At 31.3% G+C, this 18,343-nt stretch overlaps 1 protein-coding gene across 2 annotated transcripts in view; it reads right to left on the bottom strand.

The window, feature by feature from the left end:
- Positions 1-2,269: 2,269 nt before the first annotated feature.
- The window catches only part of LOC134712205 (threonine aspartase 1-like), a 19,687-nt gene continuing 3,613 nt past the window's right edge, over positions 2,270-18,343 (bottom strand). For both annotated transcript variants that reach the window (XM_063573527.1, XM_063573529.1), the window contains 9 exons: positions 18,009-18,093; positions 14,738-14,817; positions 14,228-14,343; positions 12,829-12,975; positions 9,449-9,527; positions 8,521-8,634; positions 3,946-4,029; positions 3,191-3,264; positions 2,270-2,374 (listed from right to left, as the gene is read on the bottom strand). In XM_063573527.1, coding sequence (XP_063429597.1) covers positions 2,297-2,374; positions 3,191-3,264; positions 3,946-4,029; positions 8,521-8,634; positions 9,449-9,527; positions 12,829-12,975; positions 14,228-14,343; positions 14,738-14,817; positions 18,009-18,093 — 857 coding nt within the window. In that variant the 3' untranslated portion in view covers positions 2,270-2,296. The remainder of the gene's footprint in view (positions 2,375-3,190; positions 3,265-3,945; positions 4,030-8,520; positions 8,635-9,448; positions 9,528-12,828; positions 12,976-14,227; positions 14,344-14,737; positions 14,818-18,008; positions 18,094-18,343) is intronic.

Here is an 18,343-nt window from a genome sequence, read left to right as displayed (position 1 = left end):
AAAAAAAAATTCATAGATTTTCAGGTTATTTCAACCCATTGTTAACCATCGATTGTCAACCTTATTGAATATACCTGTAAACACAAGTTAGATTAACAGAACCAATTGATTAATCAGCATCTTTACTTGAAACTTGATCTTCAATTCATGAAATGCGGCCAAGGTCATGTATTCTTAGAAAAAGACACAACCAATGAACCATAAAAAAAGGTCAAGGTCAGAGGAAAGGTGCCAGCCAGACATGTACATTATATATGTCAAATAGAGTCTACTAATTGCTATTTTTTATCTGACAAACAAACCAAACCAGAAAAGATAAACATTGACCAATGAATCATGAATTATTGTATCTGAGATATGGACAACCATGAACTTTTAACCTTGATCACTGATTCATGAAAAGAAGACCTTGCAAGGATCCTATATACCAAAAATAGTTATTTTTTTACTCTTATTAAGTGACAAAATACATTTTTTATGCCCCACCTATGAAAGTAGAGAGCATTAAGTTTTCTGGTCTGTGGGTCTGTTGGTTTGCTTCAGGTTAATTTTTTTGGTCAAGGTAGTTTTTGATGAAAATGAAGTCCAATCAACATGAAACTTAGTACACTTGTTTCCAATGATATGATCTTTCTAATTTTAATTCCAAATTAAAGTTTTGACCCCAATGTCACAGTCCACTAAACATGGAAAACGATGGTGCGAGTAGGACATCCATGTACTATGGACACATTCTTGTTTCAAGCTGTTGCTGAACTATGTCAATGAGGTCGAGGACAGTGTCCATATAAAAGAACAAAGTAACATGAGGCATCTGCATACAAGGAAGGACACATCCAGGGCTTCTACCCTCTGAATTATAAAGCTTCATACAAACAGCTCATGCTTCCACTGCAGAACTGTTATCTATTAGCCTCACATTCTGTGAAATGTTGCAGGCAGGACAAATAAATATTAGTAATGATGGCCTAATTTATTGGCAAGCATGGGTGAATTGATGTAATTTTGAAAGTTGAACATCTTAGTCATCAATGGAGTAATTCCTCTATCATTTACCTGAATTAGCTTACATATTGGATAAGAGAAGTACATATACATAGTAACTTTGAATTCATGGATAGCAGGAGTTTCACTTACTGTAAAGTTATTTGATATGGTTGTAAAAATACAAATTCACTTGTTCTACTCTAGGATCTCTGCATTACAAACAGTGCTTAAAGAAACTGAGCTAAATAAGTATTTAATAGCTAGTTAAGTATCTACTACCAAATAATTGCAACCCTAAACTTATCAAAATTTCTGTCCAAAAAAACACTTCTACTCAAGGCAATTATAAAGTCAACTTTTAATATGAATTCATGAAGACATATGTAACTTATCAGGTTCTAATTACAAAGAGAAATAATATTTTCATGAAAGACCAACTTATTAGTACAATTAGCAAAGCATTTTGAGTTTAGCTTGGTTTTTCATAACAAAATTTAAGGATTTTCTGAATAAATTTATGTTAAACAAGAGTGCATATGCTTAAATACTCACCTGTCTTAGACTTACTTATTAAATTTATATAGGAAGTCTGTAACATGAAGGTTTATTTAAAGTATCACATTCATAAGCTTAGCATTGTTCTATGATAATGAGGTCATGGTCAGTTGACCCAGGTCAGACACACATTTACACCTTACCATCATTCTATACACCATATATAGTTCTCCTTTTGCTTATAATATCTGATAAACTGACAAAATTACGAAAACTTATCATATACCATTGGACCATGAAAATGAGGTTTAAGTCAGATAAAACCTGTCAGACAGACATGTTCACCTTACAATTGTTCCATACACCAAACATAGCTGACCTATCGCTGTAAGAATATGGAAAACCAAACAAACCACAAAAAAATTACATTGAATAATCAACCATGAAAATGAGGTCAAGGTCAAATATCAAACATGTTAAACTAACATCTATACACTAAGTATAGCAGTTGCTGAACCATTAAAGTGAGGTCAAGGACAATAACAAATGACAGAAAGAAACTTCATAACATAAGGTATATGCATACAAGGTATGAAGCATTCAGATATTCTTCTACCTACAGCAATATAAAACTTTACTTTAATAGTTTATGCTGCAGTCAGTACAGTACTTCCCATGTCTCGCATGCTGGGAAATTCCTCATGGTGAGACAAAAACTAAATACACCTTAATCTTTGATGTATTTAATGTGTTTAGATAGATGGATTGCCTATTGGTTTTGCACTAATACAAAATAAAATTGCTTAAAATGATTTTATTTATAAATCTGTCTTCCTTCCATTGTAAATGACTTTCCAGCTATGCTCTGTGGTGGAAGTCTTGAAAGGAAAACCTAAAAGTAGACATGTATAATTGTTAAATGGTTTGTCTTTTTCAAACTAAGTAGAGGATAGATATTTAATTTTCTGTTGTAGTGTATTTATAGGGTTTACCAACAAATCACTATCAATTATTCTTATTGATAGCTTCTTCTTGTATTTGAAACAGGTAAATAACATAAAAAGACCACCAAATTATTCATCAGTTTCTTAGTCATGATCAGAATATGTATGTTACATATCAATAAATATATTGGGAATGTGTCCATGGAACAAAGATGATGCCCCTGCTTGCATACAACATTATAAAGGGATATAACTCAAGAACAGTGAAAGGGACACTACCAAAATTCAGACTTGATCTGTGTATTGTGATAATAAATATTGGGTTTGATAAGGTTTAGTTGAAGCAAACTTAAGTAAGAGAACAGAAACGAAAAATTCAGCATTTTTATTCAAATGTAAAGAGGCATAACTCTAAAACAATAAAAGTGACACAACCAAAATTAAAACTTGATCGGTGTTTTGTAGTAATTAGCATTGTGTAAAGTATAGAAGTGTCATAACATTTCATTCAGACAAACTTAAGTTAGGGAAAGCAAAAGTAAAATTCAGCAATTTTTTCCATTTGTAAAGCAGAATTACTCTAGAATGGCAAAAGAAATATCTTAATCCATACATCTGCTTTGCATGAATGCCTGACAGATGTCATCTGTTCAGAACTAAGAAATCAATAATTCAACAGGGTTTAAAGATCACAAAAAATGTAATGAAGATGGCATTCATGCCAATTGACAATCTATAAGTTGTAAGAAATCTTCAGCTCTTACCTTTGGTTTTTTATCTGGTAAAGACATAAAACCTATACACATGCTGTCTGTTGTATGTCCCCATATAAGTTCTACTGCAAATAATAAATAAACAATTATTACAAACAGTAAAGTGCAAAGAAATTCTTTTGTGCACTCATACCTTCAATTTGTAATATTACTATTGTTGTCATTTCAGGTGCTTTCAGATACATTAATTCTATCTTGATTGATTTAAGATCTAGTACCGGTACATGTGTTTTTAACTTTTCACTATCAATGAAGAATCTAAAGATAATGCTCACCTGCAATTTTCTACCAAATTTCATTTAATGCCATTTTAATACTGTATATATAGCAAAAACTTAGAATGGTTGGATGAATTCTAGCATATAAGTGAAAGCAAGACTTATTAAAACTTGATGTTAATTTCTTTGAGATGTAAAATCTAAACTCAAAGGTTTCAATTGCAAAAAAAAACATTGTTTGGTATTTATGATATATAACACATGAAATCATTTAGATTGAGATTTCTGAATACTGATCAATAGAAATTTTAGTGACCTGTTTTTTTGATGTTACTAGAGATATTCAACTTAAAATCTTAATAATGCACTGGTCTATCAATAGAATGTCAATGACATTATTTAATTGAATGTAATCCCATGATTAGATCAAACATGAAAACTGTGATAAATCCTATTCTTCTAATATTGTGAAGAATCTAGTAGCGTAACACAAAGTTTAACTGGTAATTAATAATAATATATTTATACCTGACTGTTTATTATTGTATTTATCCTGTCTTAACGCTATTGCACCACCAAATTTGCAGTCAAGGTGTTTCAGGAATTCAGACTCTTTAAAAGATATAAAATATTAATTCATATACATATTGTGGCAATATTGGAATTAAGAGTAATTTATTAGCTCCCTTTTAAGTTTAAGCATATTTACATTTTATATAATTACTATTGTTTACATGAAAACTTTCACCTGTGTTTATGTACACAATAACTGTACTCCTTTTCTAAACCGGTTGTTAATAGTTAAAGGTAAGATTGTGTTGGTTAAATTGCAAATCTTATTTTAAGAAAGTACCATTTGTTAAGTCATTTTGTTATTAATTATATACTGAATTCACATTTAATACATTGTCCAGAATTCATACTTTCCTCGAAGGTAATTATCAGTTGTCATTACAGCCATGCTGTTTACTATTACTGTTCTGGACCATTTCGTATATTAAATGTGTTGGCACTAATTAGGGTTTAAACGTTAGGACTTGGGACTAAAATGGTTCAAATGGTACAATTTAAAAGCCCTACTTAAAGTAATACATTTTCCCCCTTTATTTAACTTCTGTATTGTTGTACAACTTACTGTCATAATATAAGAATATTTATTGTGTATTTTGTTATGAAATAAATATGATAATTTAGGTATTATTTCTTTAAGACTTCCCTTCCTAGAATGCTGGCTTATACTTGTCATAATCATTTCCCGGTCAAGTATTAGCTTTGTCCTCCCAGAGAATTGTCCGTTATGTCGGTTGTTGTAGACACTTGTCCCCTAGTGTGACAAGGTGTCCAGGGCAGAACTGGTCTTCATTGTTTATGTAAAGAACCTGGGTTTATTTGGTTATTTCGTGACTGCGCTAGCATTAAGTAAGAAGGTATCCAGAAAACGTTACTTTTACTTGAATGTCAGATCAGTCCGTTCACATTTTGGTGCCGTGACCATACAAATTGCCCTTAAACATTTCTGTTATTTTGTAAAATGGCATATTCAATGGATTATGCAAGCGGTATAAGCCAGCAAGATAGAGCAAAAATTGAGCATTCTGATAGATTTTCAGATAAAGATGAAATTAAGTATAGACATGAAAAAGATTTCAATGTTAGTACTCCATTAAAATCATTTGTTACTTTATCTGAAACCTATGATGATTCAGTAAGGGATAAATCTATATTGAAACATCCAGATTATAAAGTAGATAGAAAATTTACTCCAAAAAGATACCAAGAGCCACATTTTAGTAGGAGACCAAGCTATGAATTGTATGATGATAGGGATAGATTAAATAAGAACCAAGGATCAGATTATCTTCCAAACAAGAGATATGTTGATAAGGATACATTTTCAGAGGACTATCAACCCTTAAATAGGTATTCAACTGAAAAATACCCCAGTTATGATTTAAATAGGCATGAAGGGGTTAAGCACACATCTTTTCTTGATAACTTGCCAAACCCTGTTACCTTACATGAAAAACGTATAGTAAGAAGAGAAAAAGAGCCTCAATCATTTGATGGCAAAACTATCGACTGGCAAGACTATTTGGTTCATTTTGAACAAGTTGCAGAATGGAATGAATGGAATGATTTAGAAAGAGCTAAACAAATTGTTATGAGTCTAAGAGGTCCTGCTCAGAAAATTTTGAGTACTTTAAGTAAACAAGACCTTGGAAATTATAATAAAATTAAAGAAAGTTTAAATAATAGATTTAATCCTAGAGAAAGAGAAGCCGCATATGTTTGCGAATATGAAGCAAGGAGACATTCTAAAGATGAAACTGTTTCTGAGTATGGTCAAGCTTTAAGAAGGTTAGGTTACTTGGCTTTTCCAAATGAAAAACAAGATTCTGAAATGATGGAAAAAGTTCTTATAAATAAATTCATTAGAGGATTAAATAACTTGGATTTACAAAAGCATGTCCAGTTCCAACGTGCAAAAACGTTGGATTCTGCAATTTCATACGCAATTGAATATGAAGCATTTATCAATCCTCAAAATAATATGAGAAAGCCAATGCTAACTAGCAATGAAGTCCCCATTCAAGCAATTAAGGATAATAAAAAGGAAAGTACAGAGTTATTAACTCTTGATCAAGTTGCTAAACTAATTGATGAAAAATTAAGTCAACTTAAACATGTTAATACAGAATCTGAAAATAGGAACGGATATTATCAAAATAGGCCTCCTAGGTTTAATAATAGGGGCAGAGGAAGGTATTATAGGAATCAAAATAGCTCGACTGACAGAGTCTGCTATAAATGTAATGAGATAGGACACATTCAGTACTATTGTCCATTGAACAATCAGGGAAACGATTAAAAGCTGATTTAGAGGCCAATACTTCAGCTGTTAAAAATTTAGAAAGGCCACAAACCAAAATTGAAAGTTTGATATCAGATCCAATTAAGAGAGTTCAAATAAATTTAGTGAATCAAAATTGTCTTTTTGCCTTTTGCAAAATTGATGAAATTGATGTTAAATTTCTTGTTGATACTGGATCACCAGTTTCTTTGATTTCTTTTGATACTTTTGAGAAATTAAAACTAAGTTCTCAGTTGATTAGCCTAGATAGTATATTAACAACTGCCAATGGCAATGTTTTAAGTGTTAAAGGCAAATGTATTTTGAATATAGCAATAGGTCCTTTATTAGTTAAACAAGAAGTTATTGTAGCTGATATAAAAGGGTCATCTGGGATCTTAGGAATGAATTTCTTTGAACAAAATGAAATTGATATTCAAATTAAAAGCCAATGCTTAAGTATCAATGGTCAGAGTATTCCTCTTTTTAAAGAAAGTAGTTCCCAGTGTTCACGAATTCAGATAGCTAGGCAAGTTTCAATTCCTGCAAATAGTGAAATGATTATTGAAGCTTCTAAAAGAGATTCATTTGTAGATGGTATTGGCATTATTGAACCATTAGAATGGGTGAAAAGTAAAGGTCTTTTGGTGGCAAAAAGCCTAGTTGATACAGAAAATACAATTTACCTAGCTATCATGAATTTGAATTCAAAATCAGTTAAACTTAAACAAGGTGAACAGATTGCACACTTGATGACAATTGAACAAGTTTTTGATGAGGATAATGCTGAGTCACAAACAGATTCAAAATCTAATGACATATCAGAACAAGTTAATACTTTAAAAGATAATGAATTCCCCGAGCATTTAAAATCTATGTTAGATAAAGTATCATCAGACTTAAAAGCCAAGGAAGAGGCTCAAGAAACCCGTAAACAATATGTTGAGAAGGGAAAAAAACCAAAATTAGAGGACAAATACTATAATTCAAGGGACGAACATTTGAAGTTTAATTTCGTGAAGAATACACTGACAAGGACAATAATAAAAGCGAAGAAACATTGACATTAGGTGACCAATATTTGTTTATATTCCATATTTTGATACATATTTTTTTTAATATTTTGATACATATTTTGAATTTTTGTATACATATTTATTGAACATTTTGAGATATTTTTTTTATATACAGGTTACATTACGTTTACATATTTCTTCATTATTTTTTTTAGATAAAATGATGACATTTGATCTTTAAGTGGGGAGGAATGTGGCAATATTGGAATTAAGAGTAATTTATTAGCTCCCTTTTAAGTTTAAGCATATTTACATTTTATATAATTACTATTGTTTACATGAAAACTTTCACCTGTGTTTATGTACACAATAACTGAACTCCTTTTCTAAACCGGTTGTTAATAGTTAAAGGTAAGATTGTGTTGGTTAAATTGCAAATCTTATTTTAAGAAAGTACCATTTGTTAAGTCATTTTGTTATTAATTATATACTGAATTCACATTTAATACATTGTCCAGAATTCATACTTTCCTCGAAGGTAATTATCAGTTGTCATTACAGCCATGCTGTTTACTATTACTGTTCTGGACCATTTCGTATATTAAATGTGTTGGCACTAATTAGGGTTTAAACGTTAGGACTTGGGACTAAAATGGTTCAAATGGTACAATTTAAAAGCCCTACTTAAAGTAATACATTTTCCCCCTTTATTTAACTTCTGTATTGTTGTACAACTTACTGTCATAATATAAGAATATTTATTGTGTATTTTGGTATGAAATAAATATGATAATTTAGGTATTATTTCTTTAAGACTTCCCTTCCTAGAATGCTGGCTTATACTTGTCATAATCATTTCCCGGTCAAGTATTAGCTTTGTCCTCCCAGAGAATTGTCCGTTATGTCGGTTGTTGTAGACACTTGTCCCCTAGTGTGACAAGGTGTCCAGGGCAGAACTGGTCTTCATTGTTTAAGTAAAGAACCTGGGTTTATTTGGTTATTTCGTGACTGCGCTAGCATTAAGTAAGAAGGTATCCAGAAAACGTTACTTTTACTTGAATGTCAGATCAGTCCGTTCACAATATAATATCAAGAACAGCTGTGTACAAATTAAGTTATCTTAATAAAAAACATGTTTATTAAAACTTTGTTCTGTAGGTAAAAGTAAGTAATTACCGTAAGAAATCGACTGAAACATGTAAGATATATAAATTTAAACAACACAAGTTAAATCACCTAAAAAGTGGTCTTTGAAAGCCAGACTAAGGCCTAGACTTCCACTGTCCATATTCTGTATACAACTGGCACATTCTTTGCTAAATAATGTTTTCATCAGATGCTCACCACTTCCTAAAACATGCCAAGAAATCATTTGTTTTACAAAAATGTATCGTAGTGGAGAAAATATTTATCTACCGGTACTCATTGAAAAAGTTGGATTTTTTGGGTCATGATTGATTGATTAATTGGTATGTATTTACTTTCAGCAATGGTGGCTATATTGTTGAGGTCAGCTTTTATTGGTGGAAGAAGCAGATAGCCCAAGCGATAGTGAGGGCTAAGATAACACGAATATAATGCCTACCCATGTTAAAACTACAATAAAGTAGTAGCTTGCATCAATTATTTCAATTCTGATTAGGACAATTAAGGTAATTTCTATGTCTGATGTGTATAGGTGTAGCTTGTTTGTATAGGCTCTTCCATGAACCTTCTTTCTGTTGATTAACAAGCAATTGACTGTCCATGTGATTTTTCAGAGGGAGGAGTTTGAACAGCCAACATGAACCGTTGTCGTATCTAGATCAAATATGTCAATTTCCAAATGCAACATATTACAGTTATTATAAATGAATTAGTAACAACATGTGCATCATTTAAGAGTTTAGAAGTGTTTTAAAATCAATGAAATATATCAAATGCAAGACAATTTGATAAGATTCATTATTCTGCAGCAGTCAATATATGCATGTGAAAACAAATTTTATTGGATTTAGAGCATGGGTTTATTCACAAAGCGAAAGAAGCACGTCATATTAGAATCCAATATAAATTGGAGGAGATTTCCATAGACAAACTTGCATAATTGATGTACATGGTTAATTGCAATAAATTTCCTTATATTACAATAAGTCTCTCTTTATATAATAAATTTAAATCATACCTGAAGTTGCTATTGCAACCCCTGGCTTGCTGTCTGATGACCAGTTGTAAGCCCAACATCCTGAACCATAGGTTGCAGCCTATAGAATTAAAAGTAATATAAAAATATGTATTTAACTGCTAATATAACCAGATGCTCCGCAGGGCGTAGCTTTATACGACCGCAGAGGTTGAACCCTGAACGGTTGGGGCAAGTATGGACACAACATTCAAGCTGGATTCAGCTCTAAATTTGGATTGTGATTAAATAGTTGACACAGCATAGGTTTCTGACACAGAATGAATGTGTTCTTATGAACTTAAAATTTTTGTTTTCTCTTAGAGCAATTCACTATGCTGTTGAATATTAATCCTCTCAAAAAAATGTTTGAAGAAATTTTCTTTTAATTTATGAAATTTCAAATGAGAAAAATTAAACCCAATTTTTTAATCACATCCCCCTTTCCCTTATTCCAAAACTAATCTCAATTAAAATATTCTAATGGAGTTTGCAACAATAACTACTCATTTAAATACATCATAAAATATTAAGGTGTAAAAAAACTGCTTGTTATCACTGAATGGTAAAGATTATTTAAATTTATCAGTTGGTAGTAAAAAGTGAATATACATTGTATATTGTATATAACAAAGATTTAAGTTGATTATGGACAAATAAAGATAACTCCAATTTAAAAAAATCTTGCAATAAGATATTTCTTGCTTACTATTCTGGACAAAGAAAGATAACTCTAATTAAAAAAAAATTTGCTATTTCACAATATTGTGAAATTAGATATTTCTTGCCATTGCACAATACTGTGCAATTGAAAAGACTTGCTATTGCACAATACTTAATATAATAATTTTAGATCCTGATTTGGACCAACTTGAAAACTGGGCCCATAATCAAAAATCTAAGTACATGTTTAGATTCAGCATATCAAAGAGGCCCAAGAATTTAATTTTTGTTAAAATCAAACTTAGTTTAATTTTGGACCCTTTGAACCTTAATGTAGGCCAATTTGAAAACGGGACCAAAAATGAAGAATCTACATACACAGTTAAATTTGACATATCAAAGAACCCCATTTATTCAATTTTTGATGAAATCAAATAAAGTTTAATTTTGGACCCAGATTTGGACCAACTTGAAAACTGGGCCAATAATCAAGAATCTAAGTACATTTTTAGATTCAACATATCAAAGAACCCAACCGATTCATTTTTGGTCAAAATCAAACTAACTTTAATTTTGGACCCTTTGGACCTTAATGTAGACCAATTTGAAAACATGACCAAAAGTTAAGAATCTACATACACAGTTAGATTCAGCATATCAAAGAACCCCAATTATTCAATTTTTATGAAATCAAACAAAGTTTAATTTTGGACCCTTTGGGCCCCTTTTTCCTAAACTGTTGGGACCAAAACTTCCAAAATCAATACCAACCTTCCTTTTATGGTCATAAACCTTGTGTTTAAATTTCATAGATTTCTATTTACTTATACTAACTTTATGGTGCAAAAACCAAGAACAATGCTTGTTTGGGTCCCTTTTTGGCCCCTAATTCCTAAACTGTTGGGACCTAAACTCCCAAAATCAATACCAATCTTCCTTTTGTGGTCATAAACATTGTGTTTAAATTTCATTGATTTCTATTAACTTAAACTAAAGTTATAGTGCGAAAACCAAGAAAATGCTTATTTGGGCCCTTTTTGGCCCCTAATTCCTAAAATGTTGGGACCAAAACTCCTAAAATCAATACCAACCTTTCTTTTATGGTCATAAACCTTATGTTAAAATTTCATAGATTTCTATTCACTTTTACTAAAGTAAGAGTGCGAAAACTAAAAGTATTCGGACGACGACGACGCCAACGTGATAGCAATATACGACGAAATTTTTTTCAAAATTTGCGGTCGTATAAAAAGAAGGTTGAATCAATTGAATACATACATCGTAAACAAACTGTCCTGTTCTTCAAGTACCAGTACCTCCCAATTTTTATTAACTATATTTTTGTGAACATCAGATGTCTACTATAAACTCTGGTTATTTTTGAATAAATTTATTTTCTAACAATATTAATATATTACTTTTATTCAGACATTAATCAATACAAGGTTTATATCATGAATTATAGTAATACATGTATTGCCCTTTTTCCTTTCCTTTCCTAAACAGAATCTAAGTGCTAGGATACTTAATGGAGTAGAAATAAGACCATTGCAGAACTAAAGACACTTGACCACAATCAATATATATAATTATTTTTTCATTTATTGGTTAAAGAGAATTTTTACTACCAGTTCTGTAAATTAAAAATTATTTGCCATCTTTTTATAACTGTAAAAAATTGCAACAGGATAGGTTGCCATAAAATAAAAACTTGTATTTTAAATTTTGATAGCATTATGCAACATTTTGTTAAATCACAATATCAAATCTCGCATTTGTGTCCATTGTTCATCAATTAGGATAAAAAAATCCACACCAAAAAAGTCTGAATTTAAGGTGGTCCCTAATAAACAGGGGATATATCTGGAAAATTCAGCTGAACATTTTAATCACACTGTACTGTTAAAGAAATATTAAGCATCTCAATGATCAGTGTTTTTCAAACTGCTATGTATCCCATGATTTTTTTTACCAAGAAAGTGTGTAGTTCAAGTTTTTTGAAATTTTTATGTTTTTGTCAAAGGGTCAAAGTTAATATTTTGTCAAAAGGAGTAGGTCTGGTAAGGACCGATTTTGGCCTCAAATTTGAGGTTCATCTGATGAAAGATTCCGACCACTTTTTAAACACTTAAGTGTCTATTTTATTTGATTCTATTAGTTTATGTTCAAGATTTCAACTGAGTTTGTCATTAAAAACGATCTGATTCAAGCTCAAATATGAAAAATCTACAAAATATGCAGAAAAATTTCACTTTTCAGATGGTTTTTGTCAAAAATGAAAGTGGCCGCATCCGTGTTCATCCTCAACCTTTATATATGTTATGTATTATCATCAAATACAACTTACATTTTAATATTAAGGATGAACATGAATGCGGCCACTTTCGTTTTACACGAAAACCGTCTAAAATTTAACTAAAATGCTAGAATTGTGAAGATTTCAGTAATTTAGCATGACTTAATGGTGCTTGTACCTGATATATGTGCACTGTATTGTCAAAAGCAGCCCACATTTATGTAGCAGCAGCATTCTACTGTCCAATAATTAACTAAAAGTTTACTGTTTAACAGTTTTGTAAAACTGCTATATTTTGGGGCCAAAAAGGGGTCTTACCGGACCTACTCCTTGATTGAAAATCATATGAGCCAAATTTATTTCAGTCAATGTGTTTGGTACCACCTGAAAGTAACAAATCAAAAAACAAACAAAAATTACAAACTGGTCCAAGTCTGCCTGGTTGTTTGAGGGCTATTCCACCACTAGATACAGCTGCTGCTAGGTTACCAGAAGTATCCATGGCAATCGCTCCAACTGTATCTTGAATCAAACTTTGATCACTGTCTTCCTCCTCATGCACACTTATTTCCTATAAAAAAATATATTGATTTACAAGTACAATCTACAATGAAAATTAAACATTGTGTTAAGTTATAAATGAACAAGTCAATATATATCAGAGAGTCCACAATATATATCAAAAAGTATTATGGTATTGATGATAACACCTCCACTTTTTCTCACCGGTATATAAAATATTCTTTTGTAGGGCATTTTACCATTGTTTACAAGATAACAACCCATTAAGTTATTGCCTACACTTATCATATATTCTTTTAAATCTAATTTTTCACCTCAGAAACCAATAGATTAATCTGTGCCCTATATATAACAAGAGGCTCTCAAGGGGCTGAATTGCTCACCTTGATTTTTTGGTATTTATCTTTCGTTTTACAGTATAAGTGTCCAATTTCATTATAGTTTGTTAGTTCGGTTGGAATTGGTTCAGTAGTTTTAAAGGAGAAAATTTTTTAAAGTTGGAAAACATGATAAACAAATTGTGTAATATTTTCCTTAAAGGACAATAACTCTTATATGGGTCAATTGACAATTTTGGTCATATTAACTTGTTTGTAGATCTTACTTTGCTAAACGTAATTGCGGTTTAAAGCTTATCTTTATCATTAATACAATTCAAAATAATAACCAAAAACTGCAAAATTTCCTTAAAATTACCAATTTAATGGCAGCAATTCACCAATTGGTTATAAGTTTCAACTGAAAATTTCAGGTCTGATAGAAATTTACCTTAAGAACACTTTTATCCCATGGCAGATGTACTCTAACTGCTATGGTTTTTGAAATAGAAGTCAAATTCTGCATTTTACCCCTATGTTCTATTTTTAGCCATGGCAGCCATTTTTTTCGACAAAACAGAAAATATATCACAATCTTTATTCTAGATACCCTAAGGAGCATTCAGCTCAAGCTTGGTTTGAATGGTTCAGCAGTTTCAGAAGAGAAGATGTTTGATATAGTTTACACCAGACAGACGACGACCACAACGACAGACGAAGATGGGTGCCAAGTGATGGCTTAAGCTCCCTGTTCCTTTGGAACAGTGAGCTAAAAAAGGGGATAAATGAGGAGTATTCACAAACAGATGTGTCTGCTACAGTGAGATAGGATTTTTTATGTTAACGTTAATCCCTCATCCTTGTGCTCATCCTTTTGTACTGTCAATACCAAGATCAGTATTACTGCTCTTTTGAATATCAGTGTATGACGTCTATGAGTTTCATAGAATTATTTAAGCATTCTTTGTTATAATCTATAATGACCTCATCTTCCTCTTGTTTGTCTTTATTCTGATGAATCTTTCTCCTTTTATTGTTCATTCTTTCCTCATGAAGTTCTAGTCTTCTTTTATACTTCAGAAACATTCTCTTTGATTCATCTAAAATATATATTACATAAAACAGATAGTTAGTATTAAATAGAAAGTGCTTGATACTACATATATGAGGACATTATCATTATATGTCAGCAAAATATCTTCTTTGCTAAATGTGCTCTTAAAGCATTTTGAGCACACATTATAATACTGAATACCATAGATGGAAGTGTAATTCACATGTAAATTTACAAGTATTGGCCTGTGTAATACAAAAAAGACAGCACATTTTGTAAGGGAAAAACATTCCAAGCAATTGTCTTAATTGTTCAACAATTGTATGGATTAAAAAATTAAAAAGACTAAGTTTAAAATGCTACATTCTAACTGATATTAAAATAAGAGGATGTGGTATGAGTCTATAAAAGAATTCTGTATTTCCAAGCAAAAGTATTACCTGTAATCAGATTGCAAGAAGTGCTGATATGAGGGTCATTTTCTGATATCCATTTCTCTACTCTATTTCCTACCAAAATACTAAAATAAAATAGATTCATAAAAATATTTATTAAAAGTTTTCTAATATTTTCAGAACAATTCATTAACATTGTGTCAATAATGTAAAATTTATGGTGCTGGCCTGTTAGAGACTCTTACAACTTGAAAAAAAAATAAACAGCTGCACCATGAGCGAATGATACGCCCAACGTCTTGTGGGCAATTATCATAAATAGTTTCTGAGAAAGTTTTAAGCAATAACCATTTATTGTTTTTGAGACACAGCGGGACATGTGAACCCGCCACCCCCCCCCCCCTCCAACCCTGTGGTTTTTTTACAAACTAAATATCAATAAAATAACATTTTGAGTCATCACCAAAAAGTATACAGATCTTTAGATTAATATAACAAAGAAGTTTGAACAGTTTCAAGCAATAATCATAAATTGTTTTTGAGATAAGGCGTGACATGTAAAATAAACAGCTGCGCCATGAGCGCATGATACGCCGACATCTTGTGTGGAAGTTATATGCAATAATCATAAATAGTTTCTGAGAAAGTTTAAAGCAATAACCATATATCGGTATAGTTTTTGAGACATGGCGGGAAACCCCCCACCCTGATTTTTTTTTTACAAAAAACAAAATATCACTAAAATAAAATTTTGAATCAAAACCAAAAAGTATACAGATCTTTAGATTAATATAACAAAGAAGTGTGTAAAGTTTTAAGCAATAATCATAAATTATATTTGAGATACAGCGCGACATGTAAAAAAAAACTCCCATTTAACAAAATACTCAATAACACAAAAATAAAATTTTGAATCATCACCAAAAAGTATACAGATCTTAAGATCAATATAACAAAGAAGTGTGTAAAGTTGTAAGCAATAATCATAAATTGTTATAGAGATACGGCACAACATGTAAAAAAAACCTCCCCCTTTTTTACAAAATACTCAATCACTCAAAAATGAAATTTTGAATCATCATCAAAAAGTATACAGATCTTAAGATTAATATAACAAAGACATGTGTAAAGTTTGTAGTAATAATCATAAATCGATTTTGAGATATGGCATGACATGTAAAAAAAAACTCCCCCTTTTTTACAAAATACTCAATAACTCAAAAATGAAATTTTGAATCATCACCAAAAAATATACAGATATTAAGATTAATATAACTAAGAAGTGTTTAAAGTTTTAAGCCATAATCAAGATTCATTTTTGAGATACAGTGCGACATGTGAAAAAAACACACCCCTGTTTTAGTTACAAAGTGCTGTAAATCAAAAAGTTTAAATCTAATTTTCACCAAAAAGTATACAGATCATTTGACCATCATAAGAAACAACTATATTAACTTTCATGAAATTTGGATAAGTCGTTCTCAAGTTACAGTGCAACATGTTTACGCCCGACAGACGGACAGACAGACAGACAGAAGGACGGACAGACACCGGACATGTGTATACCATAATACGTCCCGTCAAAATTTTGACTGGCGTATAAAAAGACCTCCCCTTTTTACACCGGACATGTGTATACCATAATACGTCCCGTCAAAATTTTGACGGGCGTATAAAAAGACCGCCCCTTTTTTACAAAATACTCAACAACTCAAAAATAAAATTTTGAGTCATCACCAAAAATTATACAATCTTTAGATTAATGTAACAAAGAAGTGTGTAAAGTTTTAAGCAATAATCATAAATCATTTTTGAGATACAGCACGACAAGTAAAAAAAAAAACTCCACCTTTTTTACAAAGTACTCAATAACTCAAAAATGAAATTTTGAATCATCACCAAAAAGTATACAAATATTAAGATTATTATAACTAAGAAGTGTGTAAAGTTTTATGCAATAATCAAGAATTGTTTTTGAGATAGGGTGCGACATGTGAAAAAAAACCACCTCTGTTTTAGTTACAAAGTGCTGTAACACAAAAAGTTTAAATCTGATTTTCACCAAAAGTATACAGATCATTTGACCATCATAAGAAACAACTGTATCAAGTTTCATGAAATTTTGATTAGTCATTCTCAAGTTACGGTGCGACATTTTTACACCGGACAGACAGACGGACAACGGACATTTGTATACCATAATACGTCATCAAAAACTACCTTGACAAAAAACTTTAACCTGAAAATCCCACTTTCATTTCATATGTTCAGTTGACCGTGAAATTGGGGTCAAAAGTCTAATTTGGCTTTAAATTAGAAAGATCATATCATAACTTAAGCAACAAGTGTACTAAGTTTCAAGTTGATTGGACTTCATCTTCATCAAAAACTAACTTGACCAAAAACTTTAACCTGCAGAGGAACGAACGGACGAACAACGGACAAACGAACGGAGCCACAGACCAGAAAACATAATGCCCCTCTACTATCGTAGGTGGGGCATAAAAATTGTGAAAACTACTACCACCCCCCTTTTTTGCAATTAGTCAAAACCTGACATTCCTTTAAACATATTTTACAAGAAGTGTAAGGCAGGTATATCTGAATATACCCAACATTGTATGTTAAATGCTTTTGAATTACCTCCCTTATTCTGCTTTAAATTGTCTTAATTGTCCATTGACCAGAGAAACCTAGTTTCCCCCTAATTCCAAAACATTTTGAGCCATAACCCCCTTAAGTCAAAACTAACCATCCCTATATGGTATGGAAACTTGTGGAATAATTTCTGAGAGATTCATACTCTTAAACACAAGTTATTGTTTGAAAACTGCAAAAATGCTCATTTTGGGCCCTCTTTTTGGCCCCTTATTACTTAACCATTGGGACCATAACCCCCAGAATCAATCACAACCTTTCTTTAGTGGTATTGAACCTTTTGGAAAAAAATTATAGAGATCCAGTCATTAAAAGTAAAGTTATTGGCCAGAAACTAAATGCGTCTTCATACGACGACGACAATGCAGACAACACTGATAACATTATACGACGCAATATTTTTTGCAATCCTATAAAACTGCAGGCCACAATTACACATCCATATAGTTTTACAGTTGTCAATCCATATTTAGTAAACTATTATGATTTTAAAAGTATAATTTTGTATAATATGCAAGCAATTGAAGCAATAGTCCAATAATATGATGGTGGTTTATAACATGTTCCCATGGTTTATAACATGTTCCCATCAGGTGCTTCTCCTGACGAAATACAGCTTAAAGAATAAAAAAAAATCCAGTATGAATACCTAACCTACCTTGGTGGGATTCTTCCCAAGGATAAATTGCCTTGTTTTTGTTTCTCCACAAGTAGCTGAGCTGCTTCCACTGGATTTTGAATTCCTGTACAAACAAAAATGATTTAATGTTTATTTTATCTTGCAGTCTATTTAATTTTTTTCAAGATATTAAAAACATGGAATCATCCCATGTGCGATTAAAAATGTATCACCTTTTTTTAAAAGAAAAAATGAAGTCAACTGAAAAAGAAACAATTTTGAAAAGACTATAGAAATTATACCAGAAATTAGTTTCAATAGGACACCAAGTCAACTTGAACCATCACATTTCCATATGTTCATTTAACCATAAA

Source organism: Mytilus trossulus, chromosome 3 (genome assembly GCF_036588685.1).
Source record: "Mytilus trossulus isolate FHL-02 chromosome 3, PNRI_Mtr1.1.1.hap1, whole genome shotgun sequence".
In the NCBI taxonomy this organism is placed as follows: Eukaryota; Metazoa; Mollusca; class Bivalvia; order Mytilida; family Mytilidae; genus Mytilus; species Mytilus trossulus.
Note: the sequence above shows the minus strand (reverse complement) of the source record. Positions and strands in the feature narration are given on the sequence as shown.